The sequence below is a fragment of the Agelaius tricolor genome, unplaced genomic scaffold (genome assembly GCF_023055355.1).
Source record: "Agelaius tricolor isolate 1412-34295 unplaced genomic scaffold, bAgeTri1.0.p SCAF_20, whole genome shotgun sequence".
Lineage (NCBI taxonomy): Eukaryota > Metazoa > Chordata > Aves > Passeriformes > Icteridae > Agelaius > Agelaius tricolor.
The window spans coordinates 11196405-11207396 of NW_027269280.1; the positions used below are offsets into that span (position 1 = coordinate 11196405).

General features: G+C 47.3%; 1 protein-coding gene across 2 annotated transcripts in view; it reads left to right on the forward strand.

The window, feature by feature from the left end:
- Positions 1-10992, forward strand: part of BCR (BCR activator of RhoGEF and GTPase) — a 99130-nt gene that overhangs the window by 71700 nt on the left and 16438 nt on the right. For both annotated transcript variants that reach the window (XM_071445602.1, XM_071445603.1), the window contains 8 exons: positions 1771-1892; positions 3096-3264; positions 4545-4664; positions 5275-5350; positions 5771-5875; positions 6457-6531; positions 7102-7199; positions 7864-7995. In XM_071445602.1, the coding sequence (XP_071301703.1) occupies positions 1771-1892; positions 3096-3264; positions 4545-4664; positions 5275-5350; positions 5771-5875; positions 6457-6531; positions 7102-7199; positions 7864-7995 (897 nt within the window). The remainder of the gene's footprint in view (positions 1-1770; positions 1893-3095; positions 3265-4544; positions 4665-5274; positions 5351-5770; positions 5876-6456; positions 6532-7101; positions 7200-7863; positions 7996-10992) is intronic.

A 10992-nucleotide genomic window follows, 5' to 3' on the forward strand; every position in this document is an offset into this window, starting at 1 on the left:
GTCATGTGTTCCTTGCCATGATGCCTGCTAGGCTCAGGACTGATGTGGTTTGTTTTAATTTTGGAGAGCCAAGATGGGAAGAATGGTGGGCAGGAGGAGAGGCAGTGTGGGGGTTTGCACTCCCACACCCTTGGCAGGGAACACGTTCAGGGTTTGTTAAATCACACAACAAACAGAACCTAGGGGCATCACCTGAGAAATGGAGGCACCACTTGTGGTGAGGGTGTCCTGACCTTGCCCAGGGGAGCTGCTCTCGTGGTGCTGCCCCTGGAGACCTTTGTGTGTGTGTCAGTGTGGGGGTCCTGACCATGGGGCTGGGCAAGGCTGGCAGTGAGGCAGCTGGGGAGGTGCTGGTGAGCCCTGGGCAGGGTCAGCAGAACTCTGCTGTCTCCAGCCACAGCACTGTCTTGGCAGATGTGGGGTGTCTGATATGTCACTCAGAGGAGCATCCTCTTGGCTGGAATAGCAAAGGAAGTACAGGTCAGGGAAGAGTTCCTTAGCATTCCTTAGCACGTGTGGGGAAGCTGATGGTTCCTGCTTGTACTGGCTGTGAAGTGAGGCAACACTGACAGTTATACACATTGGTGGAAATAAAGCCTGCCCAGAGCTGAATGCCCTGACTTCTGCTTAAAAATCAGTGGGAAGTATCTGTTCCAGGTGTTCACTGAGTCCTGCTGATCCTGACAGCACAGTGGAGGACCTGAGCACAGAGCAGGGCATCAAACTGCTGTGGTGGTCACTGGAAGGAGCACACAGCCACCTGTCTACATGCCAGCATTCCAGCCTTTTGGGCTTTTAACTATGGAGGCATCTGTCCCACCCCTCCCCCATAAGGAAATGAGGAAAGCAATGTTCTGCCTACCAGTGTGTGCCCCTTCTTTGGGAGGCTGTTAAACTCCGTGGAACTAGAAGCAGGATTAAAGGCATCAGAGTTGTGCAGCTTCTTTGCATCTTCTAGGTTTGGGGAATCTTTATATGATATATAAAGAAGATTCCAATAGGCATGTGGTGAGGGTACATCCAGATGGTCCTTTTAAAGCAAAGGCTGATAAGGGACTCCTGAGAACTTTACCAGATAGACATGTTCAGGAATTATCCCTTAACAGCACTTGTAATGAAGAAGCAGCCGTGGCGTTCAGCTGTTAATGTTGACAAAGTCGTTCTGTGAAAGGGAGAGAAGGGGTCGAGGAGAGCTTTGCTGTCCCTGCTGGGGTGGCTGAAGCTGCTGCAGAGGCTGGGAGGTGACTGAGAGAAGCGGCTCTGGGAGAAGTGGCTCTGGGAGAAGCGGTGTGTGCTGCTCTCTGCTGGCTCGGGAGGGGACGATCCCCTGGCAGGGATTCGGGGACTCTGGAGCTGGGCAGTGACTCACAGCAAACTGCACTTGGGCTCAGGAACAGGTGATGGAGAGAAGCCCGAAGTCTGAGCCAGCATCAGGGTGGGGAGAAGATGCATGGCTCTTTCTGCCTTTGGAGAGAGGGCTGCAGAAGGGGGCAGAATGGACAGCAAGGAGTATTTCAGAGGCTTTTTCATTTTTCTGAGTTCGACAAATGTACTGAATTTGCTCTGGTAGGAGTCGAGTTTAAGGACTGTGTTGCCCCAGTGCCAGATTTGGAACTGGTATTGCACTGGAGCATTATTTGGAGCTGGTATTGCACTGGAGCATTATTTGGAGCTGGTATTGCACTGGAACGTTATTTGGAGCTGGTATTGCACTGGAGCATTATTTGGAGCTGGTATTGCACTGGAGCAATTCTCCTGTTTTCTCCCCAGCACCGGCAGCTGCTGAAGGACAGTTTCATGGTGGAGCTGGTGGAAGGGGCTCGCAAGCTGCGCCACGTCTTTCTTTTCACTGACCTCTTCCTGTGTGCCAAGCTCAAGAAGCAGATTGGAGGGTGAGAGTTTCCTTTTGGACTTCGTGCTTTGCACCTCGGCTGCAACAGGATCCTGGGCTTAGCCTGAAGTGTTAGCTGCATATGGATACCCCAGGCCTGGGTAACCATCATGCACAAGAAGTAGTTAGATAAGAAATGATCAGCAAGATAGGAATGTTTACTGTATGAGATCCTAAGTCCTGACCCCTCAGGAAAAGTAATTCCTCCTATCCCTGCCCTGAGCCTACCTATGAGAGCAGGATATGTTGTAGCTGCTGGCATTCTGGACAAATGTCAATCATTTTTCTGTTTGCCCTTTCTTTTAATAGGTGACATTCTTCACTTGTTTTTATGACTAGGGTTGTTAATTTTGGCTTTGCAGCTACAGTCTGTTAACAGTTTTACAGAAAAATGGCAAAGTGCAGTAAACAGACTATGTGTCAAGCCCAAAGTGCAGTTATTAAAGCAGTTTTGCTGACAGTTTTCACATGTGAGGGGGGAGGAACCATTGCCAATGCACTTGCCTCAAACAGGGCTTCTCCTCATTTGGTAAATGTTTTTCTTGGGGAGACATCTCTTATCTTCTTGCCCTCCTCAAGCAAAAAAGTTATGTCTGCATGTGCTTGTGAGGAATGAACCTTCAAAAAAGTGGGACATTCCCAAGAGTGGAGGTTCCTGACAGCACAGTAAGAGGGAATAAATGACATGAAACATTAAAAAAGTGCTGCTTATCCTGGTGAAATCCCTGGAGAATGGCAGCTATGAGCTGTAGTTTCCCTGGCTGGATTACACAGAGGTTTATATGCATTGGCTCATCTGCCCCAGCTTGACCCCAGCTTGGTCATGAGAGGCTCAGGTTCAGATCCCAGGGGGCCACCAGGTCACAGGTGTGGCACAGCTTTAGAGCTTTGCCACACCAGAGGCTGCAAAGAGAGAGCACACAGGACCAAAATTGTCTGCAGGAGATGGATGTGGTGGTTCCTTAGGATGAAGAGAACTAGATAACAAAATGAGTTGCCTTTTTATGTGCTGTACCAGCTACTGGCCCTGCTAGGCTGTCTTGCTGAAAAGCAACCTGTTGCCAGACTTTTTCCATATGGGAATCACAGTAAAGTTGGGCCAGTATCTGCATCTTCTGCACTATAGCAGGGGAGAGCTTGTGGGAAGGACTGGGTGTTGCCAAACACCAGTAGCAGTAAAAGGTTTGGACCTCCTGCCTTTCAGAAAAAGCCAACAGTATGACTGCAAATGGTACATTCCTCTCACTGACCTCAGTTTCCAAATGGTGGATGAGTCTGAGGCAGTGCCCAATATCCCACTGGTACCTGATGAGGAGCTGGATGCCATGAAGATCAAGATATCCCAGATCAAGAACGACATCCAGCGGGAAAAGGTAAAGGAGTTGAGCACTCCAGGGCAATGCAGACACAGATGTGTGCTCAGAGGAGGTGCTGGGGGCAGCTCTCCCAGGGCTGCACAGGGTGGGGAGCCAGGCTGCAGCAGGCTGTTCAGCAGGGGCTTTGCTCATCTGAGTGCACAGCCTGGCTGATCCTGCCCTGTGAGGAGGCAGAGACAAAAGGACCCTGTGGTTGTACCCAGCAGCTCCTCTATTCCTATGAGTATCCATGTGGAGGGCAGGGATCTTATGCTGCAGACATGAAAAGGACTGGGAGTGTTATTTGCCAATTTCTGGCTGTTAAATTGTGATCCTGCCAGTGATTTTTGGTCAGAAGCCATATACTCTTGAATTTTAGCAGGCTCAGTTATGCCTTTGAAGCTTTTTCCTACTTCACTGATGTCAAAGCAGCAGCAAATGCATAGAAAGCAGCAATTATGCTGACAGCCAGACATGGACATGGTGTCTCTGGCCCAGGCTTCTCTTTGCTTGCAAGATCTGTCTTCTGAGAGCTGTTAGATCCCAAACCTTCCTGGAGCCTAAAAGAGAAATAAGAGTTTGAACACTGTTGGTATGTAGGGCAGGATATGAGTAACATTGATCGTGCTGTGGGAAGGTTATTCCCCACATTTCCAAAGAACATGCTTCTGCCTCACAGCCCTGGCTGGCTTTCAAAGAGGGCTTCCTGGAAAAAGTAAGGTATTAGGAAGAATTGTGGAAGCTGTTTACTCAAGCTGCAGGTGTCTAAGGTTCGTGCTTTGATGCATCAGTGCTAAATAATACACATGGCTGGGTTTGGTAATGGATTTTATCCAGGAAAAACCAGACTTTTAGCAGACTTCTGATGAAAATGGATCAGCGGGTGGTGAGTGGGAGAGTTCTGTGCAGCTTCTACAGAAGTTCCTTAGAGTCTCCTTAGTTAAGGACACTTGGAGGACCTGGCAGTGCTATGGCTGCCCAGTGACATGATGCTACTGCAGCCTCTGGAACAGAAAATACAGGGTACAGCTGGGACAGTGGCCACACACCTCTGCACTTCAGCTGGGACAGCTGGAATCAGGGAACAGTGCCCCATCCATGTGTAGAGATAGTGCAAAAACACCCTTCTGAGCAGCTGGGAGTCCTGTGGATCCTATTGACAGCATTTCTTCTGCTCTGGGGCCATTTACCTACTCACAGGGTAGACACTGTGGATTTCAAAATAGCAGTTTGTGTAAATGAGGGCAGATTTGAAGAATAACCCATGTCCTCTGCTCCCTCTCTCCTACACCCTTCAGAGAGCCAATAAAGGCAGCAAGGTCATTGAGAGGTTGAAAAAGAAGCTGTCAGAGCAGGAATCCCTCCTCCTGCTGATGTCCCCCAACATGGCCTTCCGCGTGCACAATCGCAATGGCAAGGTGAGAGCGCCATGGCCTCAGGGCCAGGGATCCTGGGGCTTGTGTCTGTGTCTGCACGTGCTCCTGCACAGTGAGGGCTCTGTGGCCTCTACTGTGTGTCCTCAAAGCACTTCCCAAGCAGCAGCCACCTCACCCTTGCTGTGCCAAAGGTTTTGATGGCATCCTATAAGGCTGTGATTAATTTGCATTCAAGACTGGCATTTAAGAAATAACCATAGAAATGAATCCTCTGTCTCAGCACCAGTCCTGGTGCAGCATGTCACTGCTTCATTGGTGTCTAGGCCTGTGCTGGAGGCTTTTGGCATTCCTGGTGCAGCTGAATTCCTGTTGTGAGGAATAGCATGAGCTGCCATGGGAGCTGCTGCAGGGCCACAGCTGCCCTTGGCAGGGTGGGGCTCTGTGAGCTCTGAGTGTCCATGTTGGTACTGTGGGCACACTGCCAGAGCCCAGCCTGCCCTGACAGAGATGTGATGCAGGATAAGTGGCAGGAGTGCCAGCAGAACAGTCTGTCCAGCAATGTGCACAGGGGGAGGGTGGGAGCAGGCAGGCCCTGCCCTCAGTGCTGCATCAGACTAATGCATACCCTGTTTTCTTCTGTGTTCCTGGGTAGAGTTACACATTCCTCATTTCATCAGACTATGAAAGGGCAGAGTGGAGGGAGAATATCCGGGAACAGCAGAAGAAATGTGAGTATCCCTCAGCTGTCATTGGTACAAATCATGTGAGGAATGTGTAGATAGAGCAGTTAGTAAGTAAATGTGTGTAGAGATTCTCCCATTTACCCTAGAGATCAGAGCTCAATGCAATTCCAGGTAGGGGGAAGAGCTGAACCCTTTCCACTGGCTCCATTCAAGATAAACTTAGTTACTTTTATGGCATGGTGGTTTTGGCTTTGCAAGGAACTAAGAACCCCTCTATTTCCAGTGAAGCATCCTGAGGCTTGGAGGAGTAACTGAATATGCCCCCAGCAGTACTGCCCTGAGCACCTCGGTGCTGCTGCTGAGCAGTGCCCAGGGAGCTCTGTCCCTGTGTGCCCAGGATGAGGGGTCATGCATCCAGCCTCTCCTTGGGATTTTTACTCCTCCCTCTTGCAATCTCCTTGGCAGGCTTTAAAAGCTTCTCACTCACATCAGTGGAGCTCCAGATGCTGACAAACTCCTGTGTGAAGCTTCAGACAGTGCACAACATTCCCCTCACCATCAATAAGGAAGGTAAGACCTTTGGGTTTTGCTTTCACGTGGTGCAGCTGCAGTGGAACTCTCCCCCTGCTGATTTTGTGCTTCCCCCTAGAGCTGCTCTTACTGTTCCCTTTTGCTACTGGTTGCAGGCATCCTCCAGTATACATGAATCAACTACTAAATGGTCCTTGCATGCTGCTGTTGTGCAAGGTATTGGAGTGCCTGGTGGAGTCCTAGCCTGGGACAGCTTTGAGCTGTGTCTGAGAATCCTTTGGAACAACACTAGTTGGCCAAAATTGTGTCAGGGGCCATCCTAAATTACTGCATAATCTGCTAATGTTGACTTAGCCACTATAATTTTTTTCTCCTTTGAATTTCTTCCATGCTGTCTTGCTGATCCTAGAACTGTCACTGTCAAAGCCCCCACTGCCAGCAGGTATCACAGGTGCCAGCTGGGGAACAGTCTCCTGTCTTGCTGAAGTGGTTGTTACTTGCTCCTGCCATTCTTGGGGACAGTTCACCCTTTGCTCATTAACCTGTGTAATACCAGTCTCATCACTCTCACTCTTGGCTCTACTGTGAATGTAACAAAATCCCTTGGGTCTTTTGTACAGATGATGAATCCCCAGGTCTCTATGGATTCCTGAATGTCATTGTCCACTCTGCCACGGGGTTCAAGCAAAGCTCAAGTGAGTTGCAGTTCTGGGGCACACAGGAGGTACTGATAGGGGGTAGATAAGCCCTGTGCTGGGACAGCTGGGCATGGATTGCAGCATCTGTGGGGATGGTGAGGAGGAGAGGTGTTTGGGGAGCTGGAAGTTCTACTCTTAACTCCCAAAAAGATCAGCATCAAGGATTGAGCACACAGCATTTATTGTTAGACCTAGTCTGTTTGAGGTTTTAAGCAGTGTTTGCTGATTACCCAGCTGTATTAGAAACAAGTCAGCCCTTATCCTCAATTCTATCAGCTGTATTTTGTTTTACAATGAAAGAATGAAAGGTGTTCTCTGGCATCCAGAATTTTTGCTGGGAAGAAAGTGGTGTTAAAATTCAGGGGAATGACTTGACAGAAGGATCAAAAAAGGTGACAGAGCTTCTTAAGGACAGCTGGGCTGATCAAGGTGATGAGATTTGTATGGGATGGTGTTACTAATACAGAGATTATGGAAATGAAGACACCTTGTGCAAGTGATTATTGCAAGTTAGGAGACTGTTGATATTTTTTTGAAGTTTTTGTCTCCCCTGTCTCCCCTCCTCAGATTTGTACTGCACGTTAGAGGTGGATTCTTTTGGGTATTTTGTGAACAAGGCCAAAACTAGAGTTTACAGAGACACCACAGAGCCCAACTGGAACGAGGTAGGTTTGATTTTTCTTGATGTGACTTGTTCCATGTGCCAAACATCAACACATGATGGGCAGAAGACCTGCCAGTGAAGGAGGCTGCTGCATGCTCAGCCCTTGTGCTGCACATGCTGCTTCTCAGAAAACACTTTTCTGCCAGGTTCATTTTGCTGTCAGGGCTTGCAGAAGATTTTCTCTTGGATTAGTGGTAGTTAAACAAACAATTTGATATAAATGAGTCTTGTCCAGTATTGAATCTTTTAAACAGATGCATGCTTGACAACTTTTTTAAAGACACAAGTAAAAATATGTTGAAGGAGATGGTTTTGTTTATTTGTTGAGAGGGGGAAGAATCAGCCATAGACATTTTGCCTGTTTACAGCCAACTCAGACCTGCTGGTGAGCAAAATTTCTAGAAAAGCAAATTTGTGTCTTTGAATAATGCTTTACTGAGACCTGTGAAACCTAAGGAGTGAACCATCTTGGTCTCCAATTTGACCATCTTATAGATACAAAATACGAATTCTGCTTATTTCTAGACCAATTTCAGTAGGGAGGAGGTTTTGGCCAGCCCTTAAGTGTTCTTCTGATGAGTATTAAAAAGACTGTATTGATTATTCTGAGACTGGTGCCCTGTTGTGATGCAGCCATTGCTCTTTCCTTTCCTGGTGCCCTGCAGGAGTTTGAGATTGAGCTGGAGGGCTCCCAGACACTGCGGATTCTGTGCTATGAAAAGTGCTACAACAAAACCAAGCTCACCAAAGAGGATGGAGAGAGCACAGATCGCATCATGGGGAAAGGACAGATCCAGGTAAGGCTGTGCTCAGCTCATTCCTGATACCCTTACTGCAAAACATCACAGGACTTTTGAATCCTGCTGTTCACCACAGAGGTTTTTTCTGCCTTCTGAGTGTCTCAGCATTGAAGATTTTTCCCTCAGATAGTGAGGTACACAGTGTGATTCACAGGCAGGGAATCAGCAGCTTTGTCCTCTTGCTTTGTGCCCTGTGCCTGCTCCATGGAATAGCTGCTTGTTTTGATCTCTCATTTGCCCATTAACTTCAAAACTTCCACATCACTGTATAGGAAGTGCCCCTGAGCACTGGTGAGGGTGCTTCATTTGTGACAGGAGAATATTCTCTCTACTCTGTAAATCCTGTGCACAAAGGCTGCCATCTGTGTGTGCTGGAAGTTGATGGATGTGTTGGCCAGGCCCTGGGACAGCCTGCCTGTCCTAGTGACTGCCATGCCCAGAGTGTGGTGTCCATGACAGCATCTGAGGAACATTTCCACTGCTGGGAACTGGCCTGGGACACTTTGTGTGGCAGATGTGTAATACAGTGGGGAGGTGATGATTGCACAGGGCTGCTGCTCTTGGGGAGCTGCTGGGTGACAGAGGACTAAAGCTGGATGTAGGAGAAATCAGGCCTTGTGTGGAAACCATGGGGAACATGTGTCCTCCATCCTGTTCCATTTGTTGCACTGTCTGTCCACAACTTTAGGAGGGTGTTTAAATGCCTGCTCTGAGGACACATTCTTTGTGTAGGAGTGGCTGTTGAACAGAACAGGGACCCTGCCCAGATACCTTTTCCTTTCTGGCATGTTCAAAGATCTCACCAGTTCCCCTCCATTTAGGTCTGGCTGTTCTCCTCCCTGTGGATGGCAGCTTTCCCTGGCCATCCCTGCAGTGATGGTCATGCAGGCCAAGGCCATTTCTGGGATTGCAGAAGCAGCTCAGGGTGAGGGTGGTCTGTGGGATCACATCCCACCTTCGCTCTGGCAGGGTTCATTGCCTAAATGACTTGGATCAGCCTCTTCCTTCCCTCTCTCCTGGTTTCAGAGAGAGCTTTTGTCTCAGATGCATGAATGACTGTAATTTTGAAGGGAGCTGGTGTGCAGATCAATAAATGCCAGCACAGGCTGCTGTGTGTGAGTGTCTCAGCTGACCAGGAATCCCTGTGTCCCTTCAGCTAACAAAGGCTGTTTTCCACAGAGCTGAGCAGCTACAAAAGAGCAAGTCTTCAGCCCTGAAATGCCCTGGAGATTTGTGTGCTCATAACAGAGAACCCTGAAATCACTGACCTGATAAATTCTACAAATATGTTACATAGAAAGATTATAAAAAATAAAATCTTTCAAAATTTGGCAATTTTTTTCCTTCTCACAGCTGTGGGCATTTTTATGCACAGCAATTTTATATTCTGTAAATATATTTTATACTTTAGTAAATAAAAATACTCTTTGATAGCAATTAAATATTAATTGCATCCTGATTCTTTTAGAGAAACCTAGACAGTGGGAAGGTTAAAAAATCAATTAAAATGTTTTTAATCAATGCACAAATGTTGCATTCTGTTGTATCATAAAAGGCACATGCAAAAGCTCTCTTGGTTTCTATAAATCCCCTTTGCAGTTTATAAAGAAACTTGATGAATTGCCAGAATAATCCTTTAATTTTCAGTGATTTCTGTCCCATCATGGATTTCAAACACTATTGAATCAAAGAGAAGTCATATGACAGTCTGGTAAAATTTTGCATTGATGAAAATTATTAAAGGTTTTTATTTTGGTTTAGTTCCATTTTTGAAGTAAACACCATTTCTCTATTAAGAAACCATAATAATGCAACAACAAAATCTGATTACAGCCTGAAGGTTGGCTGTTCTCCCAGGTGCTTTTATATCAAATTTTGTTTACCTTAGAGTTTGTAGTTTATCCTGGGTTTCTGATTTGTTGTTTCACTGTCATTATTCAGCCCAAGTGTGTCTGTCTAAAGGCAAGGTCTGTGAGGTTGGGTGAGGATTTTTGTTACATAAATTCCTTTTAGTTAAAAACTCTGGGAACATGAAGAGTCGTGTCTGCATCCTCCTGTTGATAAAAGCAGAGCAGTTTCTCTGTTGGCCAAATTGCAGTGTATTGTTAAGCCATGAATGATTGTAAATATGCAACTTCCCACTACTGGGAATTCTGACTCACCAAATACTGAGCCTCAGTGATGAAGACAATCAAGGAGACTGGGACTGTTTTGGCTGTAGAAATGTTTGTTAAATCTCTCCGTTACATTATAGCAGTGAAGGAAGGAAGGCTGGAAATTGGTCCATGTCACAAGTTTCCAGGAATGGGCAGCAATTTGAATGGCTCCCATTGCTCATACTTTCTTTTCCTATGGAATATTTTATTTGTCTGTCTGTACAGCCAGATGCAAGAGCTGCTTCTTTCCTGCCAGTCTGCAGGTTTTTTATCTCTGAAACATAAACCCATGAGGTTTTAGTGTAGGAGAACCTCCTGTAAATGTAGGGGTGAAGTCCTCACCAGACCTGGGCACAGCAGTGCTGGGTGTGCAGTGCTGAACTGACTGGCACATGTGGCTGGGGGCTTCTATGCACCTCAGGGATGAGAAATACTATCCCTGAGCACACTGTGAAATGAAATTCCTGGGGAGCTGGAGGAGGACAGAATGGACATCACATGGTGGGAGGAAATGTGAGGCTTAGTTCAGCTGTGGGCATAAGCCCCTCTCATTGTGAGCACCCTGGGCTTTTCTTTCTGTTGTTACCTTGCAGTCCATCTTTGGCACTTGGCTGGCCCTTTGGCTCCTTGAATTTTGCACTTCGTGTGGCAGAAACACACCCATGTGTGGAGTGCAGCAGCTTTTGTTTGGTGTTGAGACTGCACCATCGGGCACATTTGCCAGCAGGACCAGCGTGGATGTGGGAGCTGTGAGTGAGTGAAGTGATCTCACTCTGTGATCCAGCTCCTCCCACCGGTGCCTCCTAGAAGTGCCATTTCCTTTGCTGTTTTCTTTTTC